Source organism: Phoxinus phoxinus, assembly GCF_949152265.1.
Source record: "Phoxinus phoxinus genome assembly, chromosome: 2".
NCBI classification, from domain to species: domain Eukaryota; kingdom Metazoa; phylum Chordata; class Actinopteri; order Cypriniformes; family Leuciscidae; genus Phoxinus; species Phoxinus phoxinus.
In genome coordinates, this window is record NC_136877.1 from 3,875,446 (window position 1) to 3,896,609 (window position 21,164).

The window sequence follows — 21,164 nt, forward strand, 5'->3', positions numbered from 1 at the left end:
CTCCTGTGTCCTAGAGTCATTTGGCTGCTTCGTGCTATTCTTCCTGAAGAAGGATGCTATATCTGCTGCCTTTCTCTTCATTTTCCATACATTTCACTGACTGTCTGACATAATTACACCTGAGCAAAACATTTCAACATTAACATGTAAGACTATTATTGAAAGCAAAGATTATAATGTTTTATACTGTACATAAAATCGATCTAGAAGCTAGTAATTATATTGGAATGTTTGAAACACATTAAATGTTTCATGATAAAAACATAACTAAATAAATGTCTCTATATATTCAGAAATAACATGGAAATAGTTCTGAGCAAGCATCCAAGTCAGCTAATGTAAAGCTAACTGCTTCCTAATTTATAACTGTTTACACAGGACATTGATACAACTTCACTGACACAAAGAGTTGAAAGGAACTAAAATAAAATAAAAATAAAAATGTAATCTTTTAAATCGATTTTAGTAACTCACCTGAAAAGAGGTTTATGATGTTTGTGTGCTCAAACACGAGTTGATCCAGGCACCAAAGCGAAGCTGCACCCCTTGTCTCCCAGTCCTCCACTTTTTACAAATGCTGAAAACGCGCGCTATGGAAACTCTCGCGATAGTGCATTTGGCTGTCAGTGACAGTGATTAAACTCTCGCGATAGTTTCGCAGTCCGAACGTAATCGTTTAGCCATGATCGATCGAGATCCTTTTGATCAATATCTAAGAAATTATTATTATTATTATTTATAATAGATCGCAATTACGATCGGGGTGGCCAGTGGGGTGGCCGTGACTATTTCCATGGTGGCCGTGACCACCCCTGGCCACCCCCTAGCTCCGCCCCTGTCGCCTACCGTAGATGCAACGCGCATTTGAAAAAGCGAGGCGCTGGAGAGCAAAATTAGTTTGAATGCAAAATACAAATTCACCACTAGATGGGAGCCACTTTTTCCTTTAAAAAGGAACATTTCAGTAACACTAGAAAAAAACATATTGATTATGTTACTTCAAATGTTTACAATCGATATGACGTTATGAAATGAGATTGGAGTAAAATCATGGTGCGTTTTGCTTTTCAAACGCATGTCGCGCGACTGACTCAAACTCTCACAGCGCGTGCAGGGGACATTCACTGAAGCATCGAGCAACAGTTCAATGGCAATGTGAAGTTTATGCAACAATAACACCAACTAATATAATTCAGAATGATTTCTTACCTTAAAATCTTTCTTGTCTTCAAATCGCGTTCTTCTTCTTCTGATGTAAATCCAACAATCTCACAGCGTGTCTTCCAAACTCGACGAACAGCAGAGAACGGATAAAGTTTGCGGCGCTTTGTTGTAATTGAGGTAATGGGCGCATTCGCGCGACGCATGGAAGATTTGCATCTCTATATGTTTTGCACGTGTGGGTGTTGTCACATTAAAACTAATGAGCAAAGGTTAGAGAACCAGGATATCTTGTTTATGTTTAAAGACATGCTCAAGAAAAAAAAAGTTCACCCTGTTTAATTTCTTTATTTTACAAAAGCACGTTTTGTTTTGATTGTAAGTGGACACATACAAAAGTAGACTTCTCACAGATTCTTTTTTTCATATTTATTAAGTCTGTATGACCATAAATGACAGTATTTTAAGTCTATTCAGCTGCTATGTGAAAAATGTTTGGCAAATCACGCCGGCGTGATTGCCAACCCCAGAGGGTTTTTAATGTCTAACAGATGTGGCCATTACGTTTATATAAAGGAATCCTATACTGCATGCAGAGATTAGAACTAGAACTTCTGACAATGGTGTTATGAGGATAGCAGATGAACCCAAGCGCAGACAGTATGCAACACACAATGTTTAATAAAGTAAAAAAAACAGGGAAAACAAAACCCAGGAGGGGGCAAAACATAGACAGGAACAAAACACTACTTTAGACAGACAACATTAGACTAGGACTCAGAAAATAAACTAGACACTAAACTAACAGTAAAGACGAGATCAAAAACTACTTTCCAGACAAGACTTACAATAGGTAACTCACGGGTAGTTTCACACAAAGTTTGACAACGTATGATAGACAATGAACCGGCACAGGACAGCAAACACAAGGGGATTAAATAGGGAGAAACTAATAATGGCAACAGGTGAAACTGATACAACAATGAAGGCTAACGAGGAGAACAAGGGGACGGGGTTGAGAGACGAGACAACGCAAGCACACAGCCCAAACACAAGGCCATGTGCTTGCACACAAAACATGGCTCTGTCATGATCCTGCCTCAAGACCAGAGAAAAAGCAAGGCCACGAGGGCAGAGTCATGACAAATGGCCCCTTTGATAGATAATTATCTTATAATATAATTATCATATCATATCATTCTCTGCATGTCTATTCTTGTACAATAAAACATCCTTCAATCAAACATTTCCTTCAAAATCATTAATACTTTACTGTTCTGTTTATCAAAGCATATTGAGAAGATACAAAAGTATTCATAGCACAATGAATCAAAATCCTAATAAATGGAATAATACAGCAAATAATAAGTGCAATAATTAAAAGTATAACCCCTATTGGGATTAAAGCGATACAAGCATTTGTTTCCAACTTGTGATCCAATCTCCAAACCCACTTCTGTCACTCACATCTCTTTCCTGTAATTCTTGAACAATTCTTGGCATGTTGTTTATATGTCACGGTGTGACCAAGAGCCGGAACTTTTCTCTTTGCTGGCAGCCTTGAGTATCCTTCCTCGCGTGCTGCATTTCTGTAAAGCGAAGTGTCCTTAAGCTCCTCGCCAATCCCCTCCCTTTTCTACCGTTACGGCTGCTATAGTCTGGCCACCCGCTTGAGCCACCCAGGGTTGGACCACTCGTACTGCGATCCCTACTCCGTGTCGGCACCTTGCATCCTTTGACGTGGTGTAAACCCCGAGTCCAGAGCCCGAAGTTGTCCTGGTGGTGTATAGATCCTGTAACACAGAAGCCGAAGATTATACGATATAACCATTTAACCATTTGCTGGTGGAATGATCTGCCTAACTCAGCCAGAGCTGCTGAATCTGTAGCCATCTTTAAGAAACTGCTGAAGACGTATCTTTTTCGGCAGCACTTGAGCACTTGATCCAGTACTACTAACACTAACACTTTCTTATCTAATCTATTATATATAAAAAATAAAAAGTACTGTGAAGGGTTATAGCACTTACATACTGTTGTCCTACTGCTAGTTTAATTGCTTCTATTGTTTCTCATTTGTAAGTCGCTTTGGATAAAAGCGTCTGCTAAATGAATAAATGTAAATGTAAATTTAACCACGTTGACACTGCCCTGAGCCTCCTGTAGTGCCGCTGCTGCTCAAGCCATCGATTCCTCCTTGTCGTGGTCCTGGCCGACCCTGTGGAACAGACGCTCGACGTTAGCACATGTACTCTTGTTCAATTGCTGCGGTGGAATTAGTGCTGTCACTTTCCTGCCCTCGCCTTGCCGGTTCCGGCCCGTCCTCGGAAGAACTCCAGCCTCTGTTGTGGCGCCCGGCCCCGTCCAGCCGAATCCAGATCCTGTGAAGTAGAAATCAACGGTTAATAATAGCCCACCGAGTCCCTCGCGCCCACCCCTGTGAAGGGGACCTAGAACGACCACAATAAGTGGGAATCGGCGCCACTGCCCCTGAGAGCCTCTCCTGAGTTCCATACTCACCCATCGACGTGACTCGATCCTGATACTTACCACCTGTCCACAACCAGAGCCGTCTTCAGTTTTAAGAAATTCCTTTTGTCAATAAAGTCTTTTAAATTGTCATTCTGTTGTCTGTCATCTCTGTGCTACGGGGTAGCTCCTCAGAAGGGCACTGCCAAAGGGTTAACGGGGAGGTCGGTTGGCACAGCACCACCGCACCCCCGACCTGTGACATTTATACCTTCTACGATTAAATGGCTGTCTAAATCATTTTCTGGTATGTGCAACATGAAGTTCCAATAATAACACACACCCCTCCTCTTGCCGCAGTCAGTTGATCTAAGACCAGCCTATTCTGTAGAGCAGTTAGCTGGAGTCCTCGAAGTTCCTGTTGAACAGCAGCTAATGTGTTGCTGGTAGTTTTAATAAATGAAATCAACTCATATCTTGTAACTTTTACTTCTATTTGAAGGCTGGATATACCTATTGTTGGAAAAATACCTTCAAATAATTTTTCAGTGCCAGTCCAGAGTCGATGTTCTTTTGGTACTGGATTGTCTCTGCCCAGACTACTAACTGAACTGCGGTCAGAGAGAGAGCCTGTGTTTCTTTCCTTCATCATATTATCGGTTCTTTGTGGTCTAATAATCATAGAATATTCTTTCTAAAGTTACTAAGGCACATCATCCACTCCAATTAAAAGGTAAGGAGGTGTAGACCATATGTCCACACAACCAAAACCTTGTTTCCAAAACCTCTTTCAAAGCTCTTTTTTCTTTTAAAGTTGGAACATACCTATGACCATTTTTACCCAAGTAAAGTGCACAGTACTCAGCGCACATCTCTTGGACATCGGGAGTTGCCTATCCATAAGCATTCAAAGTAAATAGAGGAACTGGAGATACTTTTGGACATTCTTCAAAGTAAATTTTTTCTTTTCCCAAAACACAGCTCATACAACAGGGCTTGTTTCGTATTTCACAATGGTGATATGTTCGATTACATTTACTCACAGGAATTAAACCAATTTTCGTGGTTCCTACTCTTCTTTTTATACATATCAATGAGTCTGGAATGGAACCGACCTATTTGGACACATGCTACTGGCCCGAGAATTTTTGGTTTCTTTCGCTCCAACATGCATGAACATGCATGCGTGCGGAAACTGTGGGCCGTTTACACGTCATCAAATTGTATTTTACATTAACAGAACTTAAAATTAAATTATTTTTGATTAACTGAAAATGTTAAACTCTGACAAGTCATGATAGTATATTTAATCAATTGGCATAATTTGTGTCATCCAAGCGCAATATCATCCAAGCGCAATAAAATAACAATTACAAGTAAAAAGTCTAACAGTATCTCAGAACTTGATTTTTTATTTCACAACAATATATATATTTAAGTAATGACTAAAGGTCCTTTGAATTAGTTTCTAGAGTGCACTAAGTAAGTAAATAAATTTCAAGCTCTGGTGGTTAGCTAGCTTTGTAGATGGAAGAGTGATTTCTCTGATAGGCAAATAACTCATACACGCCGTTCTGGATTAGTGGGAGTGGCTTGTGGAGCTTTGCAATGTGGTGTATTGTGGGAGTTGTTGTCTTTCATACAAACGCGCCCTAAAGTTACTTTCTGTCTTTTCTCAGTCAATAAGGCACCAAATTCTAAATTTATTTTACATTTCGACTACATATATGACCCACTTTCAATAAAGATTAATGTTCCCACAGGTGAAATGCTCCTTTAAGAGAAACTAAAAGGGATTATTACAATAAACAATTGAAAGATAATAAAATAAATATGAAAACAACATGGAAAATATTAAATAATATAATAAAACCAAATTCACAACATATAAAGTTACCTGAATATTTTGTGTACAATGAAACTGTTATGAACAATAGCATAGATGTGGCCAATGAATAATACTATTTTTTTAATATTGGGGAAAATATTTCCAAATCAATTTATATATCTAACCAAAGTCAAAATGCTACATGTAGAATGGAAAGTAGAATAATGCAGTCCATGTTCCTGGGTGAGGTTCTGGAAAATGCATTTTTGTCTATTGTTAGCAAATGTGAAAATAAAACATCTACTGATAGTGATGGACTTGACATGATCTTTGTAAAAAGGACCATTGACTGTATTATTAATCCACTGACTTTAATTTTTAATTTGTCTATACATTCAGGTGTCTTTCCTGAGAAGATGAAGGTCGCTAAAGTCATTTCACTTTTCAAAAATGGAGATGTACATCACTTTAACAACTACAGACTAATGTCATTGCTCTCTGTTTTCTAAAATCCTGGAAAAGTGGTTTGCTCAAAAACTAAATATTTTTTTAGAAAAACAAATGGATTACAGAAAAAAATGATATGGCTTTAGAGCAAAAAGATCAACAGCTTTGGCATTAATTGAACTCGTAGAAAAAAATACACCTGCAACTGAGAATAAGCAACACACAGTGGGGGTCTTCATCGACTTAAGCAAAGCATTCGACACCATACATCATAGTCTGCTTTTGTCAAAATCATACAACTATGGCATTAGGGGTCCAGCTCATCAATGGCTCAAAAGTTATCTCAACAATCGACAGCAGTTTGTTCAAATTAATGGTCAAAGATCTGAGTTAAAAGATATAATATGTGGAGTTCCACAAGGGTCCGTTTTAGGCCCATTACTTTTTATTTTGTTCATTAATGACCTCTGCGAAGTGTCTAAAGTATTACAGTGTTTGATGTTTGCCGATGATACCAATTTTTTTTATTCTGGAAATAATCTGTCAGAAATAACAGAAAATATAAGTTCAGAAATGGGAAAAATTAAGAAATGGTTTGACAAAAACAAATTCTGTTTAAATTGGGAGAAAACTAAATATATGATTTTTGGTCATTGTAAAAAGAATGAAAATATAAGAATAGCAATTGAAGGAACTGATATTGAAAGAGTTAGAGAGATCAAATTTGTAGGTGTTATTTTGGATGATAAATTGAATTGGAAAGATCACATAGTTTATATTAAGAGTAAAGTTTGTAAAAGTATTGGGGTCTTGTATAAAGTTAAAGATGTTTTAGACTATTCTTTGTTGCATATGTTGTACAATTCCCTAATACTCCCATGTTTTGGATACTGCACAGAAGTCTGGGGTACCCTAGTAATACAAAACCTTTGTGTTTGTTACAGAAAAAAGCATTAAGGATTATCAACAAGACAGGCTACAGAGAACACACTAATAGTTTATTTGTAGATTCTGGACTCCTAAAATTAAAAGATTTGGTTGATTTGAAGATTTAGATTTTTATGTGGAAAGCTAAGCAGAGAGTTTTGCCTATGGTTTTACAAAATGTATTCACTCCTGTATCAAAGGAAGATGGCCATAGAAGGCAATATCATTTTAAAACTCTTTTCGCACGTACTACACAAAAACAGATGTGCGTGACTATTTACAGAATTAAATTGTGGAACACCTTGGACTATGAACTGAAGTGCTGCAAAAGGAAAAAATACAGGAATGTTACAAGAAAAATGATGACGCACACGCTTAAAATTATGATAATTAAGTGTAAAGATACTGAAAATGTTTGGTGTTTGGGGTGAGGATTGGGGTTGATCCATTCATAAAGTAGCTGTTTTTTTGTTTTGTTTTTGTTACAAATAAGCGACAGGTACTATACGATTTTCTTCTTCCTGTTCCTTTTTTTTTGTTCATGCACGTCATGCACGTTATGAATGAATGAATGAATGAATGAATGAATTAATTAATAATAAACATTTATGTATGACTTGTGCAATCTATAAATAAACATGAGTGAAGAAAATAATGACAGAATTTTTTTTGAGAGAGAACTTTATACTCTTTAATGTATCACATTCCTTCCACACACTGTTCAGAGACAGAACACAAATGACCATACTGACATACAGTATAAAGAAACTCAAACTCATAGAGATAAAAATGAAAATAATTGTAAAGCAATCTCCTGCAAAGTTCAAATATTTGTAATTTGGGAATAAGAATTACATCACTCCCAATGTTAGATAAGGTTTTAGCTTTTGTTTATATATATAAAAGGAAAAACCACACAAAGTTTTTTTTAGATGCAAAGTGCCTTTCTTTGCTTTCCCCTTCACCTATGCAAGTGCTGAGTGCATTTTAACAAGCATTTGAGATTAGTAACCCAGCTAACAGGGAATCACTAATGTTATGTAAAAACGTTCCTAAAAATGGTTTTAAAAAGTCTTATAATGTGAGAAAATGTTCTTTGAACAACATTCCTAGATAACAAAAATATGTTCTAATGTTTTTCTAACATTCCCCTATCCTAACAATCCTAACATTTTTTTTTTCACGTATTAAGAACGTTTTGTTCTTGGTTTATGTGAACGTTAAAGGGACATTCCATTAAACATTCAAAACATCCCCTTTTTTTTTAAATGTTATAAAATAAAACCTAAAAATAACTAGGGAACTTTCTGGAAAGTATAGGTGTGTTTTTATGGATAGACTGCATGATAACAGCATCTGCAATTGTCATAAATGCCGTTTACATAATGTGATGCAATATTTAAAGGTAGGGTAGGTCAGAATTGTCTAAAAAAAACTTTTATTCAAATTTGTTTAAACTGTCTTTATATACCAATGCATAATTAAAATGTAAGTACTCTGATAAAAAGAGTATAAAAATCGAGTGACTCTAGACCGTTTAATCTTCATTAAACACAGCTCATTAATTCCATTCACTCCCACCTAAAAACGGGTGCGCGACTGCGCGCACGTGGGCAGAGCCAGTAATAACGGCGGTAGTCATGGCGACGTCGAGTGACAGTCGCGCAAGCCAATCCTGTGATTCGTCCCGAATGGAAATAATGAGCTGTGTTTAATGAAGATTAAACGGTCTAGAGTCACTCGATTTTTATACTCTTTTTATCAGAGTACTTACATTTTAATTATGCAGTGATATATATAGAAAGTTTAATCAAATTTGGTAAAAAGTTTTTATATAAATCCTACCTACCCTACCTTTAATGTACTTAGAAATTCAAATATTAAATGCAAACTTTTTACTCTGGAAACATTTTTACACTCTGGACAAATGTGTTAACAGTTCTTGGTATTTAAAAATCCTGTTCCTTTGAAATCCATACCTGTGGCTGTAAGAAATGAATTGCTTACATTTTATCTATTTTTATCACTTGAATTCATATAAACATAAGTAGAAACAGGGCAGCACAGTAACTCAGTGGGTAGCACTCCACGTACTTCAAAAAAACTTTCTTAATACGTAAAAAAAAAAAAAAAGATATTTTGAATGTTCAGAAATAACCTTTTCATTACATTTTCAAAATTATTGAATGGAATGTTCCTTTAACGTTCACATTAACCAAGAAAAAAAACCCATTTTTGCATGTTTCAGTTAACAGCTGCTAAGGGTTTGGACGGATTTCATCATAGTTTTTAAGAACTTGAGCGAAGCGCTTGATTTTGACCTGCTCTGTTAAAGACTTTCTGTCATCCCACAGATACTCGGGTGAAAGCAGTTTACTGGGTTTGTTATAAAGGAAGTACTTGTTCAAATGAGACTCCTCCTGCCACGCTGCCTCAATGGATTTAGATGCATCAATCTCCAGATTCTCTCGGCAGGTTTTAGCAAGTTGATATACGTCTTTCACTAAGCCACCGATCACAGCCCCGCCATAATAATAATCACCCTCAGCAGAAGGAATAAAAGCTTGAGACTCTGGTCGGCGTTCATATGTGAATTGTTCACGAGGCGCACCATAAAACCATGGATGTATGACACCTACCAGATGACCCAAAGTCTCCACCCCCCAGCGACCATAAAACTTTGAGTCCACATCAAGGCTGAAAACATAGTCGGCTCCATTGAAAAGTCGACTCTCAATCAATTTCTCCAGTCTTGCCATCCTGCTCAAACTGATATCCTGCCATCTGTTAGAACTAGGGACTGTCAACACCGTCAGATTATGTTCTTCACTCAGTTTCACTGCAGGAACATGTTCTGGATGATCAGTGAACACATAATAATGCACACGAAATCCAACAAAGTAATTCTGCTCTGCAGACTCCAAGAAATCTTTAAGAAACAGTGTGTACCTGAAAAACAGAGAGACTCAATTGTTAAGTACGGTAATATATATTATTCCCTTTTTGGTAGTTTATTAAGAAAGACCATACAATGAACTCAAATATACTGTACATTCACTCTGAGTTACCTCAGCTTTTAGATCTGAAAGTTAAGGTTATCCATACATTTTTTTTATCCATAAACTTACCCAGAAATGCTGCATAAACTGCTTGCTGGAATACCCCGCAGGGTCCAATTGCAGCTAAACGTTTATTTAATAACAATAATAACAAAAGAATACAGAGAGAAGACAAAACATCTGTTACGAATGAATCCACTGAAGGCAAGCTGGTAGAGAACCCAAATGCAACTTTACTTCAAAACATAATCAAACATAAAACCAGGGCATGGCAAGGCATGAAACTAAGAACACAGACAAAAAACATTCAATACTAGACAAAGGCCCCGCTTACACGATGTGAAAACGCAGATATTTCTCTGCGTTTTGGCCTGTCATTTACACGAAAACGCCGTTTTTATCCCAGAAAACTATTATTTCTAAAAACTCCGGCCAAAGTGGAGATTTCTAAAAACGCCGGTTATATGTTGTCGTGTCAACTGGGAGAAACGGGGTTTTAGGTTCTCTCTAGTCGATTCTGAGGATTCTGATTGGCTTGCATGGCTTTATCCTTCTCCCTACACTGCCGCCCATAGGTTTGGCATAGTTATGATGGCGCTCGACGGCGTATTTATGCGGGTTGTGTGCACGATGTTATTATTGAAAACGGAGGGGAGGGGGATAATTTGTTTCTCTAAATACCCGGCTATGTGTAAATGTGGCCAAAGACACAGGGCAAACATGAGGAACTAACAACAAGACAAGGGACACCTGTCAAAAAATTTACCAATGACAACATGACACAGACAAGGGAACACATGGCAGGATCACATGACTTACAAGAAACAGGAACAAGGAACAAAACCCAAACCGTTACATAGACATTGTTGCAAACATTGTTGTGTTTCATGCCTGGGGCGAGGACACACTGAAGCTGCAATCTCACAAGGCGGCTGTTCTCACTGCGAAAGCATGCCACTTTCCTCTCTGCACTCGGGGCTAGCTCTCGTTACGTCAGAGAGCGACCCTCGAGTCTCGGAGAAAGAAACGGCTGGGTCAGAGGATGCCTGAGCGATCAGAAATGAGAGATCCCTCGCCTGTCCTGTTCATGAAGAAAGATCAACGCCCCTCCCTCGAAGCGGCAGGTCTAGTCTCATTCGACCTGATGATGACAGCGTTTCGTTGGCTGTATCAGAGAGCGAGGAGTGGCCAGGCTCTGGAGCCACAGACTGGTATCACAGTGACCTGGGTCAACAGTAGCAAACAATGGAGTGCGCTCTGCTGGACAAACTACGTAGTTACACCATTTACAAGCATTTTATCCACATTATATGTTCTGTAAAGAAAAAAGTTTATATCGGCGGCATATCTGCGTCATATACGCCGATACCGATATATCTGCGACAGGCTCATATTGGCCGATAATATCGGCAGACCGATATATCGGTCGGGTTCTACTTTTTAAGTTGTTAGTTATTGCAGACTCATCTGTGTACACAGGAAAGAACAACTTTCCCAAAGGCCATGGACTGTCATATGATGCTGTAACATCTCTTTTGGACTGTAGAGTTGTAGGCTCTGGGTACCATGTGTTCATGGACAATTTCCAAAGTTCCTAAAATACATGTTTGCAATGAAGTTTGGTGCATGTGGGACTTACAGGAACAACAGGAAAGAGGCGGCAGTGGCTCAGTGGTTCATGTAGGTTGTCTACAAATTGGAAGGTTGGTGGTTCAATCCCCGGTTCCACCTGACCAAGTGTCGAGGTGTCCATGAGCAAGACACCTAACCCCAGCTGCTCCCGACGAGCTGGATGGCGCCTTGCATGGCTGACACCACCGTCGGTGTATGAGTGAGTGAGTGAATGGGTGAATGTGAGGCAATATGTAAAGCGCTTTGCTGGCCATTGGGTCTGTGAAAGCGCTATATAAATGCAGTCCATGTACCATTTACCATATTTGTGAAGTGGATGGACACATGAGATATCTGTGTGTTCCACCATTCATTCTGCTTATACTGATGAGACTGTGCAGAGGAGGATTAAATCACAAGATACATGGAGGACAAAGACATGTCCATGTCCTGCACCTGTGGGCTGTTGACCTGTCTACACTGCACTTCACAAAACAATGAAGTGGTACAGAAAGATCTTTCTACACTTATTGGACATTGCTGCCACCAATGCTTTCATTATCCACAAAGACCTATGTGGTAATATGACCCATAAATATTAATGGAACAGCTTATTGTAGAGCTCTGTATTGTGTCACATAAAATAGCACCAAAACAAACCGGCAGTGACCATATACCCATTCCAGGAGCTGAGCTAACCTCAGATGCAAATAATATTTCCACAGTTGGTCGCAGGAGCTGTGTGCTTTGCAATGTACAGCTTGGCAAAAGGCAGGACACACCTTGGAAATGCCAGGCACCTGGGTCAACACTTTTTTTTGTTTTCAAAAATGGCACAAAGACATGTAACTGTATTCTCAAAACTGTGTGTTGTGAACTGTTCAATTCAAAGTTTACAAAGCGTATGTGCCATACTATGTGAGCGAGTAGGCTATATACACATAGGTGGAGGAGTAGGCTCCTACCATCCATCTTCAGTAAGACTCTCGTCTCTCACTGTGTGCACTGAACACTTTAATTATTTTTATTACATCTTGCACTGTCACTGTTTGCAGTTTTGGCCCAAATGTTTATTTTGTCTTTTGTACCACTGCTCTTTGTGTTGTTTCCTGTGTAAGTCTTCTGCATAATTCCTAAAAAGCTGACATCAATTCATCACAATCTCATACATCTCTGTTATTATCAATGAAGCTGACTGCATAATGGATCTTTCATAATATCTACACTTTGTTTGTTATAATCAGAGGATTTGCCAGCATGCAGAATTCAGCACTGATCAATAAGTCAGTTTTGAGCTGTGAGGGGATTTTATCTTAAATGCTTCTGATTGGCCATTGCGTTCAAGAAATCAACACATATGTCTGTGATTGGCTATATCGCTCAATGCTGCAAACATGTTACAAATAGAAACTGTAAATAGTTTCTATTTTGTTTTAGTTGTTCTCTTGTTGCTTTTCTGCAACAGATGAATAACAATTTATTAGTTTTTATATGTTTTATTCATAGCTATTTCTATTTAATTGTTTTATTCTTCCACAGCCCGCACACACAGAGTGAGTGCAGTACCGCCCGCGCTCGCACTCGGCCATCAAATCTAGTCCCGCGCCGCACGTCTCTAGATAAAGGGCCCGGCCCGAGTATAGCGGTGGGAAATATCGGGCTCGGGAAAATCTAAGCTCTAAACAGGACAGAGTAACACGGCGGATATCGCTCATATACATTTTTTGACGACGTAGTTAAGGCGGCAGGCGTGTGTTGCTTAGGCGGCCGCCTTAGTTCCAAAGTGCTGCGGGAAACCCTGTGTTACGTTAACATACCGGACACCTATTCAGCCTGTTGTTCTGTGTGCTATTGTGTAGTTGAATAACTTGCCTTTCCAGATTCTTGGTCTTGGATTTTGGTGAAATACATTTCTAAATAAATGCGACTTATAGTCCAGTGCGACTTAAATATGTTTTTTTCCTCTTCATGATGCATTTTTTGACTGATGCGACTTATACTACGGAGTGACTTATAGTCTAGAAAATACAGTACTTCGAAGTCCAAAGTCTTTTGCATTTTATAATGGGTGAATCTCCAGCGGGTGAATTTCCCCCATCTAGTGGTGAAATTGTATTTTGCATTCAAACGAATAGTGCACTCTAGCGCCTCACTTTTCCAAATGCGTGTTGCAACTACGGTAGCCGTTATTTACCAAGAAGCTATGACAACATGTCTTCCAATAGCACTTCATCGAGTTTTCTTTCTGGTGATGAGGTTCGTTATTTCAAACAAACTGCAACTTGAACACACAACAAAAAAAAAAAGAATGTTACAGTATGAATCACAGACTGTAAATAGTATTCAATAGCCAACCCATGATACCCCATTCACGGGTGGTGGTTGTCGTCAACACACCTGTGTTTGCATTCAGGAGCACTCTTAAAATGAATGAGGAAAATAGAAATGAGGAAAATAGAAATTTCCCATGAGAAAAAAAATATTACAACTTGATGGCAGGCGTAAGACCATCGTATAAAGTAGCTACTGATGTAGGTAACTAGAGGGCATGACATGCAACCATTATTAATTTACATCAAACATAGCCTATGCTTATCTACTAAGTTCTGCTCACGGCTCGCGGACGTGAGAGGATGCTGGCGCTGTTTATTCACCGCTTCTCCGTCCGCTATTCCTTCTTGTGTTCCTGTTTTGTTTGTGTTCACTGTACCCCTACCTCTGGACAACCTCTCTACCTCTGGACAGCCTCTCAGCTGGTTCCCGAAGCCGCTTGGTGGCTGCCCGCGTTCACCTAACTCCTGTCTGCCTCGGTGTGACAGCTGATGCTGTAACCTCCACCAGATGCGAGCCGTGACCAACACTTTTACCTCCAATCTTTTGCAAATCAACTCATCAACTGCGTTACCCCCGCTGTCACACCAATCCTTAAAAAACCTGGTCTGGATCCCTCTTTCCTCAACAACTACCGCCCAATATCCAACCTCCCCTTTCTGTCTAAAACCCTGGAACATATAGTCGCCTCACAATTACAAACCCATCTTCATGGCAATAACCAATTTGAACCCCTCCAATCTGGTTTTCGCCCCCTCCACAGCACAGAAACCGCTCTCCTCAAAGTCCTCAACGACCTCCTCACCTCCACTGACATCGCAAAACTTGAGGAAGGGCGCATGCGCACGCGGCGACCGGCAGTTACTTGTTTTTTTTAAAAGTGTTTTTGGTTTTTATTTATTTATTTATTTGTATGTGTCTCTCGAGAGCTGTTTTTTATGGACTACTTCTAGTGCTTCTAATATAAAAATGGATTTTATCTACCTAAGCTTCCTGTGGATCTTGTTCTATCTACTGTTTGTATGGAACGCCAATGGCGCAAGGATACAGTATACCAGAGATGCACTGCTGCAACTGAACTTTGCGAGTTTGGCTCGCGGAACATACAGTATGCTACAGTCACCAGATGTCCCTCTGAGAGTTTCTCATACAATCCGTGGTACAACGAGGGATAAGAAGAATAATAAGAAGAAGAGGGGTAAACAAAGTGGTGTTAAACTACGCGTGAGGAAACAGCGGCTCACCCGGATACCCCTGCCCTCAATTATTTTGGGAAATGTTCAGTCCCTGAGGAACAAAGCGGACGAACTCCAGGGAAACGTTCGTTTTCAGAAGGACTTCAGAGACTGCTGCATCATGGCTTTTACTGAAACATGGCTCACTGAGCACGACCAGGATAACGATCTTATCATCAAGGGATTTGGAGCGCCACTCCGTCTGGATCGGAAAGCTGAAGTGACGAAGAAAACTCAAGGAGGTGGGGTATGTCTATATTTAAATAAACGCTATTGCAGCTCTGTGGCTGTCAGAGAACGCATTTGCACGCCAGATGTCGAACTCCTGTTGATATCATTGCGTCCTTTTTATCTGCCCCGTGAGTTTCCTCAACTTTTTATGACAACAGTGTACATTCACCCGAAGGCAAATGCTGTCTCTGCCTCTAGGACCATTTTCGACGTAGTGCAAAAACTACAATCGATTTCACCTGATGCACCAAATTTCATATTGGGGGATTTTAATCATGTCTTCCTTAAAAAGTCACTCATAAACTTCCAACAATATGTCTCCTATCCAACCAGGCGGGATAAGACATTAGATCTATGTTATGGGTCGGTAAAGGATGCCTATAAATCACTCCCATTACCACCACTAGGCTCTGCTGACCATAATTGTGTTTACTTACTTCCTACTTATAAAACTGTTTTAAAAAGAGAGAAAGCACAGACAAAGACCATTATGGACTGGAATGATGAATCTGTGCTATGCTTGCAGGAATGTTATGACTGTACTAATTGGGACATGTTTAAATAGTTGTGGTGATGATTTGGATGAATTGGTCGATGTAACATGTTCATATGTAGCCTTTTGTAGGGACACTATCATTCCCTGTAAGCAAGTTAAAATGTATCCTAACAATAAGCCATGGGTAACCAAATCTGTTAAATCCAGCATACATAAAAATAAACTAGCGTTTAAACAGGGAGTAGTCTCAGACATGCATACAGCTAGTAAAGAGCTGAAAATAGAAATATTAAAAGCAAAACATATCTATAAATCTGAATTAGAGAACAAGATGGCTGCAAATAATCTTGGCTCAGCCTGGTCTAGCATGAAAACGATAACAGGCCTTCGGAATCCAAAGAACAGCAGCCAGGTAACCCTTGATGGTTTTAACTCTGATACTGAGCTTGCTAATTCTCTTAACCAATTTTTTTAACCGCTTTGATACGTTTGATTTTAGTAATGAAATTCAGGATCTGAGAAATAAATTTGAAGATGACTAGTACCCTGAAATAGACCAAAAAAGAGTGGAAAAAGCATTCCGCTCAGTAAAAGTAACTAAGAGTCACGGACCTGACAAAATATGTGGTCGCTTACTTAAATCTTGTGCAAAAGAACTGAGTCCTATGTTCCATTTTATTTGTAATAAATCTTTACAGACACAGCATGTACCCAAGGTTTGGAAGGATGCAGTTGTAGTTCCTGTTCCTAAATCAAGTTGCCCTAAAACCTGTAATGATTTTAGACCGATTGCTCTCACGTCGATTTTAATGAAAATCTTAGAAAAATTGGTAAGGTCAGATATACTACTGAAAACTGAGCATGTACTGGACCCCATGCAGTTTGCTTATAGGCAACACAGAGGAGTAGAAGATGCTACAGTTACCTTGTTGAACCTAATTGTTAAACACTTGGAAGGAGTTGGGTCTCACGTTAGACTCTTGTTTGTTGATTTGTCATCCGCTTTTAATACAATTCAACCACATATTTTAATCAGTCGGCTGGCAGAACAATTCGACCTGAGTAAAAATCTTGTGGGTTGGATTCTTGATTTTTTAACTGATAGGACACAACGAGTTAAGGTAAATGGAACGCTGTCAGACCGAGTCTCCTCCTCAACTGGCTCCCCTCAAGGATGTGTTCTTTCGCCCTTACTGTTTATTCTCTACACAAACATGTGTCAGATTAAATATGAAAATAGGACCATTATCTAATATGCAGATGATTCTGTAATAGTTAGTAGGCTTCAGGACAATGAGGCCTGTCACGGCCCGATAATCGATGACTTTATCACGTGGTGTGAGGAGTCCTACCTTCAATTAAACATAATAAAGACAAAATAAATTATCATTGATTTTAGAAAACATACTCACACGCATGAAGTCACATCCATTAAAGGTAAAACAGTTGAATGTACTGAATCCTACAAATATCTTGGGACAATTATCGACTCAAAATTGAATTTTGAGGCAAATTGTGAAGCTGTGTGCAAAAAGGGGCACCAGCGTCTGTTTTGTCTGAGGAAACTGTCTTACTTTAGCGTTGACAAAACCATGATGGTCTTATTATATCTGTCACAGTCTTCGTCTGCACCTGTCTGTCTTAGTCTGCACTACACTTCCCAGAATCCCTTGTGTCTCCACACCTGAACTCACTCCCTCAATCATCCACCTGTTCATCGTCCTCATTATCTGTGTCACCTGTCTTCACCTTGTTAGTGTTCGTTTGAATCTGTATTTAGTTTGCTACTGTTCAGTCTGTCCTTGTCGGTCCTTGTATGTTTTACTATGTATTGAGTGTTACCCGTCTGCCTGTACCAGTTTTGTGTGAGATATTATAGTAAATGCTTGAATTGGAACTTTGTGCCTCTGCCTGTCTTCACCCGCACCCAGTGTTGCCAGACGTACGATAATTATCGTATTTGTACGATAATTTTGACCTCTGTACGATGTACGATCAATAATGAAAAAAATCCCATAATGTACGATAATTTCAGAATTGCCCGCAAATTAGTTAAAAAATCTCCCGGAATCTAGATCGAGCAAGCAAGAGCGCGCATGTGTAGCGCGCACACAGCAGAGAAAGGGAGCGAGAGACCTTGCGTGTGTGTGCTAGTGTGTGTGTGTGCCTCACGAAGCGCATATGTAAGGGCCTATTTTTTTACAGTCTATGGTAAGGACCCAACCAATCGAATTATCCAGACGCCCCCCCCCCCCCCCCAACCCCCCCCGCGCATGTTTTCTGCGCATGTTTTCCTCGTGTACGATCATTTTCTTCCAAATACGATCATTTTCAGCTTCTGGTATGATACTTGGACATTTCCAACCTGGCAACACTGCCCGCACCATACCCGTGACAGAAGGACCGACCTCGAAAGTAATGGAGGAGGACGCTATGGAGGCATTTCTGTTTGATCAGAATGGGAGTTCATTGGAGGACTTTGTGGAAGTTTACCTGCATCTACATCGAGATATATCCAGCTGCAGACCCGCAGCACCACCAGTTTCAGAACCCCAGCGCCAGAACCCCAGCGCCAGAACCGGAAGTGAGGGGAGTTATTTACAATGAGACAAGCATGTAAACGATGACAGAATTTTCACTAATTTGAAGAATGTTAACCCTTTCACACGTAAGTTTAAAATATTCTAATTGACCCCCCAGCGTGAGTTTTTCAAGGCGACCGTTATTTCGAATCTGTCACTTTATGGTTTCCAAGGTGACGCGTCACTGCTTGTCACGTGACACAGCGCAACCACAACACAGCGCTGAATGAATGATGATCTGCTTTTATGTAATTTTTCCTTTTTTATTCTAAATATTCATTACTTTAACTTACATATTTGTTGAGTCTCTTTTCTGTCTCTGCTTACTGAAAAAGGTGTATACATTTGATAAGCTACCATTGACTAAACATTGAGGATTAGTCTACAATAACTACAAATTAATTTAATATATATTCCTTCTGGAGATTCCCGAATGTTTTGTTCAAATATTTGACTTGCTGTATCCACATTATAATATAAGATCTACAGATGTACACTACTCTGCATTGTGAAAAGCAGTGTCAAGGTCCAGCACACTTCTGAATGATTGGTGACAGTTTTCATAATTACTTTAACAATGGTATGTGTCACTTTACAATAGTTTGTGGCATTTTCTCTCATGCTAGTTTACAATTATTTGAAATACCTGATTGGTAAGTGTCAATTTTTGGTGCACAAACAACATACTCCTGCTTGTAAGTAGTACCACTTTAATAAGAACATTTTACTAAAATAGCTAAATAGTTTCTATATTCTTGTATAGTTACAAATGACAGCTTAACTGTCCTATATACAAATAGAAATAAATGTGTTATCATAACAACTGTATTTACAATATGTAGGTAAATACATTGTAAAAATTATTATAAAAAAAGAACCATAGTAAATATAAATGCATACAACGGACCACGATATTAAAAATATGGTGAAGCCCAATGTTTCTGTACCTTAATGTATCATTATAACATACGTATTAAGTATGACGTTTCGTGTGTAATAAAAGTATACCGTTTCGTGTCTAAGCAAATTACGCTCCAAAACGCGTTACTCGGTTTAGAACGTAAGCTCCGCACCTCACTTCCGGTTCTGGCGCTGGTGTTAGAACGTAAGCTCCGCCCCTACTTCCGGTTCTGGCGCTGGGGTTCTGAAACTGGTGGTGCTGCGGGTCTGCAGCTGGATACTATAGTCTACATCAGGATGTTTACTGGGAGGAGGAGTTTTTGAAGCAACGGTTCTGGAGAGGACTTGAGGATCCACTAGCCCAGATACTGCTGCTCAAGGATTTAGATCGACCTTTTATTAAGTTTATGGACAGAGCTCTTTGGGTTTGTGGTTCCTCCCTCACGGTAACACCAGCCGATCCAGAAGCAGATGAGCAAGTGCCTGTCGTCTGTCCAGCCGATCTTGCACTTCTCTTCACGCATGCCGAGCCAGAGCTTCAAGTCCCGCCTGCTGAGCCAGATCTTCACGACCTGCCCGATCTTCACGTCCAGCCTGCAAAGCCCGAGATGATTCGCGCCTGTCCAGCCGAGCCTGCTCTTCACGCCAGTCCAGCCGAGCCCGCACTTCACGCTAGATCTGCCGAACCCAAGGCAGTATACGTCATAAACCGCCGCGCCTGGGACTGAGAGTATCATGCCTGCTGAGCTTTTTCCATTAATCCCGTCTGGCTTGGATCTCCCTCCACCGCTGGTCCCGTCCAGCCCAGAGCTTCCTGCACCGCTGGTCCCGTCCAGCCCAGAGCTTCCTGCACCGCTGGTCCCGTCCAGCCCAGAGCTTCCTGCACCGCTGGTCCCGTCCAGCCCAGAGCTTCCTGCACCGCTGGTCCCGTCCAGCCCAGAGCTTCCTGCACCGCTGGTCCCGTCCAGCCCAGAGCTTCCTGCACCGCTGGTCCCGTCCAGCCCAGAGCTTCCTGCACCGCTGGTCCCGTCCAGCCCAGAGCTTCCTGCACCGCTGGTCCCGTCCAGCCCAGAGCTTCCTGCACCGCTGGTCCCGTCCAGCCCAGAGTCTGTTCACGCCATGTCTGCGCCGCCTGAGCCCTCAGTGACAGCGACACTGGCCATTATGGCCACAGCCATGTGGTGTGTGTGGGCTACGCACACACTGGAGCCGGTGTCTGTCCCTGAGCCGGTGTCTGTCCCTGAGTCGGTTCCAAATCCTGTCACTCTCCCCAAGTATTTTTTTGGGGGGGTCTATAGGCCTCCGCCTGCACCGCCCGCAGGGTCCTCACCGCCATGGCCGCCCGAAGGGTCCTCACCGCCATGGCCGCCCGAAGGGTCCACACCGCCATGGCCGCCCGAAGGGTCCACACCGCCATGGCCGCCCGAAGGGTCCTCACCGCCATGGCCGCCTGAAGGGTCCTCACCGCCATGGCCGCCCGAAGGGTCCACACCGCCCTGGCCGCCTGCACGTCCTGCTCCGCCCTGGCCGCCTGCACGTCCTGCTCCGCCCTGGCCGCCTGCACGTCCTGCTCCGCCCTGGCCGCCTGCACGTCCTGCTCCGCCCTGGCCACCAGCACGTCCTGCTCCGCCCTGGCCGCCAGCAAGGCCTGCTCCGCCCTGGAGGCTTCCTGCTCCAGATCGGCCACCCCTTCATCAGCCTCCAGCGCGCCCACCCCCCCACCCCCCCACCCCTTTGTTGTTCTACGGTGTGAGGTCGCGCCTTGTTGAAGGGGGGCGTTATGTCACAGTCTTCGTCTGCACCTGTCTGTCTTAGTCTGCACTACACTTCCCAGAATCCCTTGTGTCTCCACACCTGAACTCACTCCCTCAATCATCCACCTGTTCA

At 41.1% G+C, this 21,164-nt stretch overlaps 1 protein-coding gene across 1 annotated transcript in view; it reads right to left on the reverse strand.

The window, feature by feature from the left end:
- Positions 1 to 1,601: 1,601 nt before the first annotated feature.
- The window catches only part of LOC306991014 (uncharacterized protein), a 122,839-nt gene continuing 103,276 nt past the window's right edge, over positions 1,602 to 21,164 (reverse strand). The window contains exons 7-9 of the mRNA XM_079598434.1: positions 3,451 to 3,542; positions 3,309 to 3,379; positions 1,602 to 2,954 (exon numbers count right to left, since the gene is read on the reverse strand). Coding sequence (XP_079454560.1) covers positions 2,769 to 2,954; positions 3,309 to 3,379; positions 3,451 to 3,542 — 349 coding nt within the window. The 3' untranslated portion in view covers positions 1,602 to 2,768. The remainder of the gene's footprint in view (positions 2,955 to 3,308; positions 3,380 to 3,450; positions 3,543 to 21,164) is intronic.